A 15,210-nucleotide genomic window follows, 5' to 3' on the forward strand; every position below is an offset into this window, starting at 1 on the left:
TGGCGCTTCTCCTTAGTGTTCTCACTATCGGAAGGGCTGTACTGGTGGCGTTTTGCGTACATTTCGCCACGTTCAGCCAGTTCCATGGCATGGCCTGCGTCGCCTTGCAAAGGAATGGCGTTGATTCCAAGACTCATGAGGCCAATTATAGCGACGACGTACTTCATTTTTATGAATTTAAGGAGTTGACAAAGACGTCTTTGTTATTGGAAAGTATATGAAATTTAGACAGATTGATTGAAAAGCTGTTAGGAGAGTTCTGTGAAGAGCTGTTGGGAGGATTCGGCTTGATGATGATCTTGTACTTCGTGGCCGTCCCTTTGATATTTATACCCTTTCTATCAGCACAACAACATCTGCATACTACGTAAGTTCATATTGCTCGGCCCGAACCTAAGTCATCGGAGTCCGGTAGCTTTACCTTACTACTGCATCTACCGCCGTCATTGTGTAACTAGAAGGCATCTTCGCATAATAGACATGGGCTTGCTATAGTCACTGATAGGATTCTATCACGTCGCGACGACCTCGTCAGCAGTGAAAGTCCTATTAGCCTGTTCATTTCCGAAATGTAAGCCCGACCTTTTCCTTGTGATTTCAACTATTGTACTCATTCCTGGGAGGTATCACAGTTTTTCCAGGAGAAGTTCTAGGTATTTTTTGAGGCATTCTTGACAATGGCAGAAATATTCAAAGCTGGAGAAATGAGTATCACATGTAAACTCGCAGAGCGAGTTGTGGTTCATTGATTATGAGGTCAGATTGCCTGTGAAGTGACTTGCGACTGTACACTAGATCTGCTGAAGAAGCAATATCAGCATCCCCAAAAGACCTCTTCAGACTGCCTTCGTTCAATGGATACACGGGTGAACGGCAAATCCATCAGAGCTTCCTTCTCAATCAATCGTTTGATGAAGTGCGACAATGTATTTTCTGTAATAGGATTAGGGTCGGTGATATACCTAAAGCATATGCACAAGAGTTTGTCATTGGAGAATGTACCCCCAGTGGCTATTCGGCCAGTACCATTTGGTGACAATGCTATATCCATCCATCTCTCATTTTCTCTTTCGGAACCCGAGTCACAAAAGTGGTAACCGGGGAACATGGGACGTATAATTAAGTTTTCATCACAGAAAATCTATTGCTTCGTCAACTCTCTGTACCTCGGTTCCCGAAAGGAAAATGGACTCGCCTGATGTAAAGTTTAGTCCCGATGTAAAGTCTAATCCCGATGTAAAGTCTAATCCCTATGTAAAGTCTAATCCCGATGCAGGTGTGTCCGGAGCAATGTACGATTCAGTCATGCAAACGGAATTTCGATTTAAGCTTAGACTAGCTACTTGCGACCTGCTAGGTTGCGATCTATACTATGGCTACCAGCAGAAGTTCTGGAGCTAGAGACGCTAAAATGGTGATTAGGGAAATATGGAGTAATTTTTTTTTAGCAACCTTGATAGAAGCCAAGCTATGTGCAGTATAACACTCACTCGGTGAACAAAAAATGCGACACTCTACACGTGCTACTACCTAGCTAAAACCTGATCAAAATCGACGACACTCAGAACGCTAGTAACTGTACAACTTTATGATTGTACCATAATATCATGATTAGTTTTCTTCTCAAGTGTATGATCTATTCAAGAAATGCTCCGACGTGAAAAGATTATAAGGTGAAGATGATTCATGCTGTAGACTATGCAAAGTATGACCGATTTTGGTGTCTCACATTTTTCGCTCAGCAGGTAACACCCACTCTCTATCCTATTGTGTATCACTCCTACTAGCGGCCCACATGGTGCCTACGTCCTATTACTATGGTAAAAGGGCCGGTATAATCACCTCTATCGTAGTCTGTGAGCGGATTGTTGTACAAGGAAAGTTTCTTAAACACGGGGAAGTAGTTCTCTAGTTTCCGCTTTAGTACAGTGGCGTCTATGAATTATCCTATTGGTTACCTACACAATAGTGCTTATTATCTCTTGAGCAGGAATCTACGGAGTGGAAGAAGCTTTTCAAATCATGTGTCCTTGGAGCTTTTACTACTAAGTGCGATCTAGTAACTTATCTGGAATGGGAATAACAGCCTATTCTTTGGGATTAGCTGTGAAGACATTTTACAGATATCTAGACTTGCTCCTACCTCTTTGCTGCGTATATAGGTCCAAAATTCTTCCGATTCTTCCACAGTGCCCTCTTAGAGAACCAAGATGGTCTCCCTATATTCGGCATCCCAACATCGTGGCGTATTGGGCTGCCTTATTGCAGTACTGAGCGTAGGCCTCGTTCTGAATTCAGGCGCTCTCATTTACTCCCTTCGCATCTTGACGCGAGGAACGCAGCAATATAGTACGAAAGATTTGGGCATTGATATCGAGTTTGAACTGACATGTTGTAGCCTACCTGGAAGGCGATCGACCTCGCGAGCTCCCCATCAATGTCGGCACCATCCAGAATCACTTCCACGACGACCCAGTCCACTACAGGCTGGACGGAAATGCATCGTGGGATGAATGGAATGCACTTCGTCCTCCTGGCTCAGGCTATGTTTTCCTTGGGGAAGAATATTATCCATTCGATGTATCAATGTGGCACCAGATACACTGCCTTAACCGTCTACGCGCGGTGCTGCTCAATGGAGACGATGGATCTGACCACACAGAACATTGCTTCCACTACCTACGGGAGAGCATTCTCTGTGCCGCTGACACAACCCTTGAACCAGGCGGTACCAGCAGGTTGTTAGCGAACGGAGACAAAGTTGCCACAGGTATAAGAACCGACCATACGTGCCGGGATTGGAAACAAGTTTACGATTGGATGGCAAAAGAATACGAAAAGTGGACGCCCGATATGCATCGAAGGTCGAAAGAGTCGTCTCATTGAAAAAGTTACTATACCATGGAATGGTTTGAACATGATCCATGGCGATATAGCACAATCTTGATATCAATCATCTCAATTAACTAGATGCTGCACACTTCTTAGTATTCTTTCCTGCGTATCTATGACCTGACATGTTTTTACATATCTGTTCGCCGTATAGCGTCTCAGATTGATCATCTCAGAAAAGAATGGCAGGCCACACCCCAAGCTGCCGAAATCGGGTAATGTGGCTATGTATAAATGTGATCGTTTAGAGGAATGCATATGTTATGCGGTTTGGTATGCTGGGATTAGGATAAAGAATGCAGTGAAGTCTTGACAAAGAGGTACCACCCGTATATAGCTTAGGGCTTGGGAGAAAAGAAGACGCCCCATGCGCATGGGCCGCCTTGTACTAAGTTCAGGGCGGATAGTGCTGCACAACAAGCCAGACTGTTGTTGTTGTTGCTGAACGTACATGCACAAAGATATGGTTTTGCTGATAGCGGGGATATCCATAGTGGCCAACCTGGTGGTGTTCATGGTTGCAATCTAACTCAAGATAGTACAGAAGGAGGAGCTGGACTTGCAGCCCTAGATGTTGGGCTTTGCTTCTCTAACAAAACAATGCTAGCAGAGTTGGGAATGATCAATTTCATTGGCAGATTGATTGGCCCAAATCACCCTTTGCTATTTTATTCTAGATGCCAGAACCATTGAAGAGCAATCGCACGTCGGGTCTCAGGATATACCTTTGTTGAAAGCGTGTCGCAGCTGACGCGTTAAGCGCCGTAGTAACAGATACGTACAAAGATGGATAACCATGCAGCCGGTCAAATATGGCGGCCTGGGTATACTTGTCTGATATTTGTTACTCGTCAACATATTGGTAACACAACGGCCAAGCCTCGATATCAAGCAACATGGCCGGTGTCATTGGCACACTGTGAATGTCAAAGAGCATGTGATGGTCTACGTCGGCTTCGGGATCATGGTGTGGGCCCTGAGGGTCTTGTGCGTCCAGGAACCTTCCCGAAAAGGCGGCGAAGTTTAATGGGTGGTGATGTTGCCACTGCAGCATTGGTGTCAGTAAGGTTGCATCATGGAGGTGCGAAATGATCCGATAGAATATGGTTCGGAGGCTTACCTTATCCCACAGCCGGTCAAGCTGTGCATGGTGCAGCCAAAACAGAGGGTCATTAGGCGTGAAAGCTTGTGTCATACCATTGCAGTCGTCTGACGGCATTGAGTTTGGGCAGACTCCCGCCAAGTCGGCTCCAACGAAGTTGTGAACGGCGTTGTGGCTTTCTGTCAATTCCTGCTGGAAGGCAAAAAAGTCACCCGTGGTCTTCTCAGTCGCATCGCGGATAAAGCCTGGTGTAAGCGTCGTGTTTAGAGGCTTCTCGTGTGGGAACCAGCCAGTGAAGAGGGTCAGATTTCTGCGCAGGCCATGAGCAACAGGCCACGCAAGCTCAAAGTTGCCTAGCGACGAGGCCAAAGCGCCCGTCGCGACGGTACAATCCGCCTCGCCCGAAAACGAAGATTGGCAGATTCCCGTCCCGCCCAAACCATGTTCGGGCGATGCGTCAAACACGGGCGAGTTGAAGAGGTCTGCATGATCACGAGTCCAATCCCAGTATGGCGTCGGCCCTGTATATCGGCAAGTTTCTCGCATCGATGTGTCGAACAGGTGAACGAACCAGCGATCTGTCCTCTCATCAGCATTCCTTCGCCTAGCACGAAATGTAGACAATGCAACGCACGCCATGGCAAGAAATAGGCGTTATCATGCGCACTGTACGCTGCTAATGCATGCGAGTAAGAAAAGTCATCGTACAGGCTCCTCTTTCCATCTAGTATCGTCTGCACCGGCGTCAAGGATAACCGTTGGTGCCGTATTCCTGCTAGGCACTACAGTGAAATAGTAACCCATGTTAGCAGCACAGGCAACTTAGTCGAGCAAAGACGCACCTTGACAGCTCCCAACCACTCGCTCTTTTCGCTATCCGCTAGTGTCCGCCACTCCTTACGTATCACTGAATTGCGACATTTCTGCGCTCGCGATGCAGTCATCTCCTGTGCATACAAGACTTGAAAGCTAGCAAGAATAGCAAGGATGCCGACCAATAACATCAACCGAGTCATTGCCCTATGTACTTAGTTTGGGTAGTAAAAGTGAAGGAATCGTGCATAGAGAAATCAAGAAGCTGTCTTCATCGCTGTACAAGCAAGAACTTAAATACCTGCTTATATCCTAGTCCAAGAAGCTAGATTGCCATGTGACTGCAACTTGGGTAAGGAAAGATAGGCCCTTTTAACAGGGCTGCACTGGTGATACTAGCAAGGTTCAAACACGTCTATGCATGGTCGATATGTACAAAGTTTTGCAACAGATATCCGTAGGAGCAACACGAATAGTTAAGAAGGACGTGACGCTTAAAGCCAACTTGCAATTGGAAAAACACGCACCTCCTACTTACCCTCATCTAGCGACTAACCAAAGCAATGATGACCTTGGTTTCTCTTGCCCGCTTCATCCCTCTCTTTGTATTCGGGATTTTACCCACCTACTTCGCGTATGCCGAATCGTGCTCAAGCAATATCACACCTGTCTTCCCCTCACTCTCCGAGTGCGCCCAAGACCTTCGTACTGCACTTGGCTACCCACTTGTAGGCTCTTGTGATCCAGAATCTGCACACGTTTTTGAGTCTTCCCCCAACTCCACTAACACAGTGCTTGCTACCCAAGGCATAAAACCGGAATACCCTGTCCTTCCTGATGGATTGGCAAACTGCATCAATTCCTTCGAGCAGTACTCATTCCTCGCAAAAAATATCATCCAGCGAAGGCATGCGCAACATGCCAAGCAGAGCCCAACACAGAAGTTGATCAGCAGCAAGCTTGGCTATCCTATGCATTTTGACAAAGCCAACAAGGGAATCATGGTGAACGCTCAATTTGCCGAATACGTCGCACAGGTGGGAAGACAACTTTACGATACTGGTATGCAAGACTTAGAGGATAATGAAGAGGCCGATTTTGGACTTGTCAATCTAGCCTTTGGACACCTTATGCGAGACTGGAGTTCCCTTGGTATACAAGAGAGGCAGGTCGTATTTCCGCCCATCATGGCAGGGCTTGAGGAGCATTTTGGTGTCAAGAGCATGGGAAAAAAGGTGCTTGTGCCTGGGAGTGGTATGGGCCGGCTAGCAAGTGATATTGCAGATCTAGGTACGTGGACTTTGTGTCTGAAGTCTATACAAATGGGCTTACGTGGGTGCAGGTTACGACGTCACGGCTAACGATATGGACTACGGCTCTATATTGGTCTATCACGTGTTGACAAACTATACCACCTCGCTGAATCAGTACACTTTGCAGCCCTTTGTTACTACATGGGCGCATCAGCCCAACCCTTCGTCGCGCTACTCTGCTATAACAGTGCCGGACCACATGCCAAACCAGGCCGTCAAGCTTGTCGAGGGCGACTTTCTAGACGTGTTTCCCGAAGACGCTCAGTTCGACGCCATTGTCACTTTGTTCTTCATAGACATGTCAGATAATGTGATTGACTTCTTGAGCAACATCCATCGCCTCCTAAAACCTGGTGGAGTATGGATCAACCTTGGACGTACGTAATAGTCGCAACCTCTAGCAAGAACAAACCACCCTCTTTTCATACACTCTCCTCTTCTAATTAAACTTGAGCTAATGTTTAAACAGCGCTAAAATGGCACTCCTTCTCGGAGCTCCATCTGTCTGCAGAAGAAGTACTCAAGTTAGCAGACCTCCTTGGATTTGATGTTGACATTTCGTCGAGGAAGAGTATCCATAGTGCTTACGGTGAGCAGCCAGACTCTCTACTCAAATTTACTTATGGTAAGAGTTTCTTATTCTCACTATTCAAGTCTTGCTCTATAAAAATGTTGTCCAAGTTACTAACAGTATTTAGTTACTCAATTCTGGAAAGCGACTAAGAGGGAGTAAATGTCGCACGGTATTAAAAGATTTTTTCATATACCTTAGCTTAAGATAAATGACATCATTTTGGTTAATCTATCCCATGAATAGAACTTTCCGTCACACCAATATGTAAACAAATGGGGTCCCTCTATTCAAAATTATAGCTAATTGCAGGAGAAGAAAGCTTAGTTCTCATTCACGCTTAGGATTTATAGATAACCTTAAACGTCCAAACATATCTATCTGACGATATGATTGCATCGTCTAGTTGAAGGACTACTGTTCCATTCTCATTCTTCGTGGCTGGTACTTTAGTGCCTGACATTCCACCACCTAGAACCTGTACACTATCACCATTCAAAAATGGGATTGCATCAGGGATTAGAAGCGTCAAGCTCGGCTTGTCTAGCACGTGAATGTAAAACGCAGAGTCACTAATAGTGTATCGAAAACTTCCCTTTCCACTTGTAGTCTGCCAGAAGCGCGTATCGTAGATAGATTCGCTACGTTCCTTGATCCACTTCCCCGCATCCTTCAGCCCTTTCTGCATAATCAGCGGGATCGTGCCGTTCGCCATTGGGCCAATATCAAGTAGAAAATTGCCATTCTTGGATATAACGTCGACAAGTGTCTTGATAATGTCGACTCCAGTAAGGTATCCAGTATCAGGCGTGTCCTTGTTGTATCCAAACGAGAACGGATCCATACCACGGTTCGTCTCCCACTTACTCACAACTGTGTTGCCGTTTGTGACGTATTCGGGCGTTGTGAAGTCGCCACCACTAGCGTCACCATGGTCCGTGGAGCCGTACCCGCAGCGGTTGTTGTACGTAACTTGGCGGCCCTGGTCCCGAGCCCAGTTCAGCCATCTGGATAGCATGATGGTGGCATTGTTGGCACCTCCAATATCACACCACATTATCTCCGTTTCATACCGTGAGTCGTAGGCAAGTGTTTCCATCTGGGGCAGCTGCAGGTCTGTTACGTAGTCGGCTACAGGTACATGCCCTGTATAGGGTACCTCAACACCAGTGTAAGGGTTTTTTGGAGGTCCACCAGGAAAGCCACCACAGCAATCAGTGGCATACTTTGAGTAGTCTGGATTGAACCACTCAGGCATCGAGAAGTAGGTTCCGCGTCTAATATCAGGATGATATGTTTTGGCTGCATTCATGAGTTCTGCTAGGAAATCACGCTTAGGTCCTAGTTGCACAGAAGACCGTAAACTGGTCGACTTGGGCACATCGAATATTGCAAAGCCTTCATGGTGTTCTTGGGATTATCAGTTCTGCTTTGTCTTCTTTCAGTATCAACTTACTTGTCACGGGAACGATATACCTTGCTCCAGCCTCTGCCATTAGATCTACCCACTCCTTCGCATTGAACTTGTCTCCAGTGAAGGAGGGAATAAAATCATCGTAGTTGAAATTCTCGCCGTAGGTGTCCCTATGATGCTGGTACGTCTGAGACTTGTAGTTTGGCTGTGTCATGCGCATCCAATACCATTCGGCGTAATCTTCCTTATCGCCCACATTGCCAAATGCCGGAACAGAATAGACACCCCAGTGAATAAAGATGCCAAACTTAGCATTGTTATACCAGTCAGGAGTCCAATGCTTGTTTAGGCTGGCTTTAGTTGCAGTATAGTCGCCGAAACCGCAAGACCCAGTGATGTTCTTGGAAGTTGTCCTTCCGCCAACCCAGTTGGCAGTTATAGTTCCTGAGCATGAATCCCCAGGCGCAAATCCTTCCTTGTTCTTGATGCCGATTTGCGCGACAACCTGTTGTCCAGCTATAAGGCGTGTAATTCTGGCCGGCTTTACGAGATCAAAATATGAAGAAGATGCCGTGATGGTGAGGTCCTCGGCTTTGGTGAAAGATTCTGCGGTGTCATGGTTGGTGAGGATCATTTCGATGATCTGAACTTTATCTGAACCCTCAAACCATTTGGAAGTTAGCGTAGCGGCGTCAATACCGATGCTTGAAGGGGTGGCTCGCTTTTCCAACCGAGGGGCTGCATCGTATTCTGACGGAACAGCGAAGACGCTTAGATGGGGAAGAAGAGATACGATAATTCCAAAATGACGAATGGGAAGGTAGTGCGACATTTTGGTCTCGATCGTGTGTATGACAATTCTTCAATGGCCTCTTGTATAATCCCTTCAACCGCTCCTTACTTGTACATTTTACCTTCATCACATGCTTGTAGTTTTGTAGATCCCTTCGGCTACCAGGCTAAGGCATCTTCGATTCAATATAGCCGACCCCGCTGGGTTCATCTCATATCTGCTTTCTTAGGTAGGTGTTTTGAAATGTTCCCCGCATTTCTACACGGGATGGTCACGCGTGCCTCGTATTTTGGAAATTAGCCGTAGCGTGCATCGTATCCGGATTGATCTCCGACATATTGCAGGGTAAAGACTTAGGTACCATATGTATTAGACATTGTTTAACCTAAGACACCTACTCCTTTCCAATACTTGTACCTGTTTACTATTCGCCTTACCTAGAATAGGGAAACTCTAAATTGCGAAGAGACTAGTCAGAGTCACCTTCTTAACTCACTGGGCTCCGTCGGCTACTACTCCGTATCTGATTTGAGTCGCCTTTGAAATGATGGGCGGGTACATTTATCCACTGGGGATATAGGTGTGGGGATCTCTGGCCATGCAGGAACAACAGGCGTCGAACATGTACTCGACATGTCAACGTGATCCTCTGGAAGTATGTGTTTCGCTTGGATTTTGGCCTTCCAAAGACTCAAAGACATCTTGTTTTCTTCCTTTTGCTTCGCGTTGATGGTACAGCCCGTACCATTTGCGTTAGGTAAGATGACTGCGACCTTGTGTAATCCTATACTTCTTGTCTGGGATTTGTCTTTTTCCAAGTCACCGTAACACCCGCTGTGGAAGAACCTCAGCTGGAAGGATTCCATGCATACGTATAGCCCCTCAGGAAGATGAATGCTCTGCTTGCATTCATCGCAAAGAAACCAAGGGGATACGTTGGCCGTGAACGGCGTCATCTTCTCGACCCTTTTCCACGCTTCATTGGAATTCTTTTTGTCCTGCAATGCTTCCATTATCCTCCCCAGCTGCAGGTATGCAAACCAGTCATTTGACTCATCGTTATCCGACAATATGCCTATCAAAACAGCCACTACCTTCGATACCGTGGAACTAGCCTCTTGGGGCTTCTGTGCGATCTTGTAATAACGCACCGAGCAACACGTCACATCGGTGTTCATCCAGATATCAGTCTTTTGCTTCAACCCCTTGATAAGATCCAAATGCTGTGTTGCAGTGTCAAATTTCGTTCTCACCTTCGTCGTTGCCATGCTACCTGCCTTACCCGCCCTCTTAGTTTCTCTAAGTGCCTTCTCCGCTCGTTTCAGGTAGATGTAAGCGAGGGGATCGATAATGGAGAACATATCGGGCCACCCAATGGCAGCAGTAGACGAAGCCAGCGGCTGTCCATGCTTCAAAGCTATCACCCATTGCCTAACGATATCGTCTTCTCTTCTCTTATCCCCACACCGATACAGGATGTCACCATATGTCTTCATGATGTGGAATTGTTCCATTTGGGATCCTTCTGCGGTCTCGATTGCCTTTGCAAAGGTTCTGTCAACTACCTCGGCCCAGTTGCGTAGTTTTGTGTCTGAGAGCAAAGAATTCTGAAACTAGTCTTTTGTGAGAAAATGATAGACAAGGCGCTTTAGATAGGTTTTGTCAAACTCCCTCCTCTTGGTAAGCGCCCCCAAAAAAATCAATAATGCAGGAATGAATTCCCGTTTTCCGATAACATTGTAAGACATCGATGTACCGCTCATAACGAGTAGTATCAAAGCTGAGGCTTTCGTTGTACTTTTTCCTCGCGCGATCACGTTGATGATGCCCATGGCCATCTCCTTTCCAATTAAGGTCACCCAGATCTAATAGAGCTATAGCTGCAAGTGATAGATCTGACTTTGATTTCCTTGGCCCTGCATCGAATGGAAGCACTCCTTCTGTGGCCTTTTCCAGGATCTTTTGAGCTTCAGAGTAGGACCCATCCAAGCACAGCTGTTCAGCAACAGTTTGGTAAGCCAGGAAACTGCCTTCCCAAAGATTTCGGTCGAGATGCTGTGATTCTTCGATATGATTTTTAGCTGCTTTGATCGCATCATCGTCGTGTCCACAAATGGCGAATATAGTTGTAGCCATCTGGATCTTCCAATGCCACGATGTCTTGTCGCTTTGCTGCCTACGTTGGCCGACTCTGTGGCCCACTTCTCGATGCGGCGGAAGTTTCCCAAGTCATCCACTTGTAGTCCTTTGAGTACCGTTGAGAATCTACCTGGTCATCAACCTGCAATAGTTAGCCCTTGGTCTCCTCCAGATCTTGTTTTCTAGACCAACCCGTGAGAAAAAACCACTTAAAGAATAGACTTCTGTTTGCTGTTCTCTGGTCGTGTAGGCTTCGCCCAGAAATAGGTGAGTTGCCAACCTCTCCGCTACGCCTTGCAGAAGGATCTCATGACGACGATTCTTGTTTTTCTTGTCAATCAGGTCATTGATTCAGTCTTTGTCTTTGTTTGGAAACGGCACTTGTTGTGTCCGAATCCGAGAACCACTTGAGCACTTCCTTAACCCCCTCGTCCGTGTAGAGCCAACACTCGCAATTTTTCCGCAGCCATATATCCTCAGTTTCGAGCCAAGTAGTATGACCCATATGTTCCATCTTCGAACAGAACATTTTATCGATGCAAAGCGGGTCTTGGAACAGCTTAACTAGTGACTTTCCAAGTTCAGCTTTCAGCATGATGTTGACCTTCCCCGGTTTGGCTCTGCTCAAGGGGTGGAGAAGATAGGTCCTAGCATACGGGAGTAGCTGTTCCGTATATTCATCGCATTTTCTTGCGAACACTTGGAGACACGTCAGTGCTATCTTCAAATGAGCATTCTCCTTGTCATAGCTGATGGTAGCCTTCATGTCATTCAAGCGATGACTCCACAGGACGCGGTCAAGCGCCTTCTTGTCGTAATCATCTCTCTTTGGAGAGACGTTCTTTAAGAATTGATACACCAATTCTATTTCCGCTTCGACCGGTTGCACTGAGCCAGTTGACCCCGTTGCACTCCTGCTATAGGACGATTTGGATTTGAGAATCTGGTGTTTGATTTCGTTAAGTCTGAATTGAATCTGGTCTGATTCATTCGCTTGCAAAGCGGATTTAGTCGAAGATGTAAAGGCCTCAAAGACTCAGGACAGGAGCCGCAAGCAAGCACTGCGCTCATGTCGGCTAGGGTGAGTTCGACCTGAGACGTCATCACCCAAAGAATAATCTCATTAATCTCCTTGATCTCCTTCCACGAAAGAGTCCTATTCAGCTCCTCGATCTCTTCTCTGATCTGGTACTTATGATCCTTTTTCATTTCCTCCAGAATGAGGTCGATATCTTCCAGGTGATGTTTTGAGTGAAGTTTTTCAGAGACAATATCCATCTACGCACAATCACCATTCATTGCGTTCCTGACTTTCTTCGCGATCTTTTCTCTCAAATTTTTCGTTCCAGGGTATATTGACCCATGAAACACAGGTATGTTGCTCAGACGATGCTTAATATATACGTCAATGTCTTTATTGCATTTGTTTTGGGCGAGGTGAGGAAGGTCGATGTGAGAACATAATTCGCCTGGCAACATCTTGAAAACTTCGGAACTCCGTGGTGTAACAAGAATGCGGAATTTGTCAGGGTGGCTGTCTACGAGCTTTTTCAAGACCGATACTATTTTCTTCACCCCTTTCTGTACACCATCCACCAGGATGTAGAAACACTGATTTATTTTGTCAATCCTCATATCTTGAAGAAAGAATTGCCACCACATGTCATAGATGTACGGATTATGACCTATCTGCCGACACTTCTCAGCGATGGATTTCATCAGTACTCCTGAAGATGTAGTACATTGCCACATCAGACATCTTGAGAAAAGTGACAATGTTCGAATATCTTCCATTCGACGGTGGAAGCCCTCTTTGTGGAAATAATATGCGATAGCGTGATCTGGCCGCTCTCTTTCCAGATAGTTCGCCATCAGGTAAGACTTCCCGGCATTTTCTAGTCCTTCGATGACTAGGAAAGGTCGTGAGTTGCTTTCAGTATAGGCTGAATCAGTGGGCAACGCCTCCCATCTTCGAAACTCTTAGGTCTTTGTTGCCCAGTGGCCCGTGTCGGGAATGAGTGAGAGTCTGATATCTTGCAGTCTGTCCATCCATAGTTGCTTTGGCTCGTCGGTGAAACCAAGTGCCTTTGAGATTGCGATTCGCCATGCCTTAGCATCTGATGCAATCTGCTGCTGGGTCATGACCTGCTGAATGTTTCTTACGCCTCTGTACATCAATGTGGCTAACACGCGATGCTCTTCCTCCACTAGAGATGACATCTCGCTGAACAGTTTACCGATCTCATTGTCACCTAGGAAGGAATGTTTCACAAGCCTTCCCAAGATGCCTCTATTCGATTTCCCGATGTCGACACTAAAGCGGAGGACCCTCACTAGGCTGCCGATGAGTTTGGCGGTGATATACCGTAGCTCAATGACGTCTTTTGCGGACTTTTCAATTTTTTAGATGTGGAGGTGGCCAATGAAATCGTTACATTTGGATAAAAGCTCCTCGAGCATCTCCTGCATTTCAATGTTATTAAGCCAAAATTGGAGGAAGAAGCTGATCGCCTCGAAGCACAATGGCGCCGGAGCAAATGCCTAAAAGGAGATCAGCGGGCGTATCGACAATGCTTCTATGATTTCTAAGAGTCCCCTAAGTTAGAATGCCACTTACTTGTGATACACCACCGGCGACGGTCTTGCCTAATATGTTGATGCATTGGACAGTTTTTGTCAGTGCGACCCTGGATTTCTTATTCATTTTGCTTTTTTATGGGGCTATACCAGGCGTGACATTTTCCATAATTTCTAGGATCTTTGGTGTTGGGTCTACAATCTTTCTTGTCGATTCATCGTCCTTCTCGCTTCGACCCAGGTTCTGTCCGTTCTTTCCCGCCTGCCATTTGTCAAAGACGCGCCCAGCCTTCCACTTCTTTGCTTCCTGATCAGATGGAGGGTTGGAAAATCCCTCTACATCCTTTTTAACTTCTTTCCATATTGCATCGATGTCAGCTGTCAGCTTCTCGTATCTCTTCGTCTTCTCGTCTTCAGTATTCTTCCCGTTTGCTCCGCTGGTGATAGTCTTCCCTTTAACACTCTGGCGACAGGTGCTTGGTGGCATCTTGCAGAAGAGTTTAATATTCCGTTACAGATATGTAGAGATAGCAGTTGAGCCTGGGTGGACGTTCTGGTGTTTCAATCTCAACCCCGCTTTTCAGCCACAGCTAGCGTCCATTGCGTTGCATAGAGGTTTCAATGTTTGCTTTTGGCGTACATACGGCTAACTCTTAGAGGCCTATACTAGCGCTTACTAATGAGATCAAAGTCTTTAACGAGAATCAAGTAGAGTCTCACATACACAGTAGTTGTTATACACAGCGTGGCTATCGCATATGTCACTGTTGCTCCCGCAGAGTACATTAGTTGAGATATCCCTAGATTTCAATAACCAGACACTAATGCCGCTATAGTACCAGGCACTACCGTGGCTGGTAGTGTTACCGCAATACCCGCTTAAAAAATACTAGTTACTAAAATTTAAGCTCTTATAAATCTTTCTATTACTTCTATATAAAGTATTAATAAGAATAGGTTTAGTAAGAACAGTTTAGATACTAAGAACTAGTAGCTAGTTTCGTAGTAGTAGGTTAAGCTACTATACTAGCTCTCTCTTAAGTAGTAATTACTAAAACTAGATATAAGGTAAATTTTACTATTAGCCTTACATTAACTATTCATAGAAACTATTACTTAAAGTAGTAGATTTTATAGTTAAGGCTATTAGTATATTATTAATAGATAAAGGTCGAAGTATCACTAAGTATCTAGTAGAGATATTAGTTAATACTAGTTTAAAAAGCTATATAAGATATTATAGAAGAAATATTTATATTTCTTAAAGTATAGTTTTATAATAGTAAAAATAATAACTAAAGTATAAAATTAGGTAAGATTCTATAAGACTCTTCTTTAAACTCTTAGAAACAGTTTAGTTATACTACTAAAATATTATATACCTAACCAATATGAGGCGCGAATCGGGGTGCGATTCGTGCCATATTAGGCTTAGCGTTAGGGTTTCTATCCGTATCTGGCTATTTTGTACCCCCCGATTCGCAGATTCCGACCCCCCCGATTCGCGCTCAAATAGGCTTAGCGTTAGGGCTAACTTAACCCCAAGTGCATCCCAGTATGGGCTGTATAGGGCTCCCAAGGTTGTCAAAGCATATA

At 45.5% G+C, this 15,210-nt stretch overlaps 7 protein-coding genes across 7 annotated transcripts; 2 read left to right on the forward strand and 5 right to left on the reverse strand.

The window, feature by feature from the left end:
- Window positions 1–2,210: 2,210 nt before the first annotated feature.
- COCVIDRAFT_115857 (hypothetical protein) lies at window positions 2,211–2,886 on the forward strand (the record flags this gene model as incomplete). The annotated part of the gene is made up of 2 exons (XM_014694799.1): window positions 2,211–2,349; window positions 2,399–2,886. 2 exons carry the CDS (start codon window positions 2,211–2,213, stop codon window positions 2,884–2,886), a joined length of 627 nt encoding a protein of 208 aa, XP_014550285.1.
- An 850-nt stretch (window positions 2,887–3,736) lies between these two features.
- COCVIDRAFT_21218 (hypothetical protein) lies at window positions 3,737–5,010 on the reverse strand (the record flags this gene model as incomplete). The annotated part of the gene is made up of 4 exons (XM_014694800.1): window positions 3,737–3,937; window positions 4,013–4,572; window positions 4,629–4,776; window positions 4,837–5,010. 4 exons carry the CDS (start codon window positions 5,008–5,010, stop codon window positions 3,737–3,739), a joined length of 1,083 nt encoding a protein of 360 aa, XP_014550286.1.
- Window positions 5,011–5,370: 360 nt separating this feature from the next.
- On the forward strand, window positions 5,371–6,853 carry COCVIDRAFT_21219 (hypothetical protein; the record flags this gene model as incomplete). Its single annotated transcript, XM_014694801.1, has 4 exons — window positions 5,371–6,097; window positions 6,150–6,497; window positions 6,590–6,745; window positions 6,819–6,853. The coding sequence occupies 4 exons, from the start codon at window positions 5,371–5,373 to the stop codon at window positions 6,851–6,853; spliced, it is 1,266 nt and encodes a 421-aa protein (XP_014550287.1).
- A 178-nt stretch (window positions 6,854–7,031) lies between these two features.
- On the reverse strand, window positions 7,032–8,937 carry COCVIDRAFT_31929 (glycoside hydrolase family 29 protein; the record flags this gene model as incomplete). Its single annotated transcript, XM_014694802.1, has 2 exons — window positions 7,032–8,101; window positions 8,148–8,937. The coding sequence occupies 2 exons, from the start codon at window positions 8,935–8,937 to the stop codon at window positions 7,032–7,034; spliced, it is 1,860 nt and encodes a 619-aa protein (XP_014550288.1).
- A 473-nt stretch (window positions 8,938–9,410) lies between these two features.
- Window positions 9,411–11,034, reverse strand: COCVIDRAFT_21221 (hypothetical protein; the record flags this gene model as incomplete). The annotated part of the gene is made up of 2 exons (XM_014694803.1): window positions 9,411–10,505; window positions 10,567–11,034. The coding sequence occupies 2 exons, from the start codon at window positions 11,032–11,034 to the stop codon at window positions 9,411–9,413; spliced, it is 1,563 nt and encodes a 520-aa protein (XP_014550289.1).
- Window positions 11,035–11,380: 346 nt separating this feature from the next.
- On the reverse strand, window positions 11,381–12,315 carry COCVIDRAFT_31931 (hypothetical protein; the record flags this gene model as incomplete). Its single annotated transcript, XM_014694804.1, has 2 exons — window positions 11,381–12,030; window positions 12,081–12,315. The coding sequence occupies 2 exons, from the start codon at window positions 12,313–12,315 to the stop codon at window positions 11,381–11,383; spliced, it is 885 nt and encodes a 294-aa protein (XP_014550290.1).
- Window positions 12,316–13,017: 702 nt separating this feature from the next.
- On the reverse strand, window positions 13,018–14,101 carry COCVIDRAFT_31932 (hypothetical protein; the record flags this gene model as incomplete). Its single annotated transcript, XM_014694805.1, has 4 exons — window positions 13,018–13,418; window positions 13,473–13,578; window positions 13,655–13,683; window positions 13,765–14,101. 4 exons carry the CDS (start codon window positions 14,099–14,101, stop codon window positions 13,018–13,020), a joined length of 873 nt encoding a protein of 290 aa, XP_014550291.1.
- Between the last annotated feature and the right edge of the window lie 1,109 nt (window positions 14,102–15,210).

This window comes from Bipolaris victoriae (assembly GCF_000527765.1).
Source record: "Bipolaris victoriae FI3 unplaced genomic scaffold scaffold_210, whole genome shotgun sequence".
In the NCBI taxonomy this organism is placed as follows: domain Eukaryota; kingdom Fungi; phylum Ascomycota; class Dothideomycetes; order Pleosporales; family Pleosporaceae; genus Bipolaris; species Bipolaris victoriae.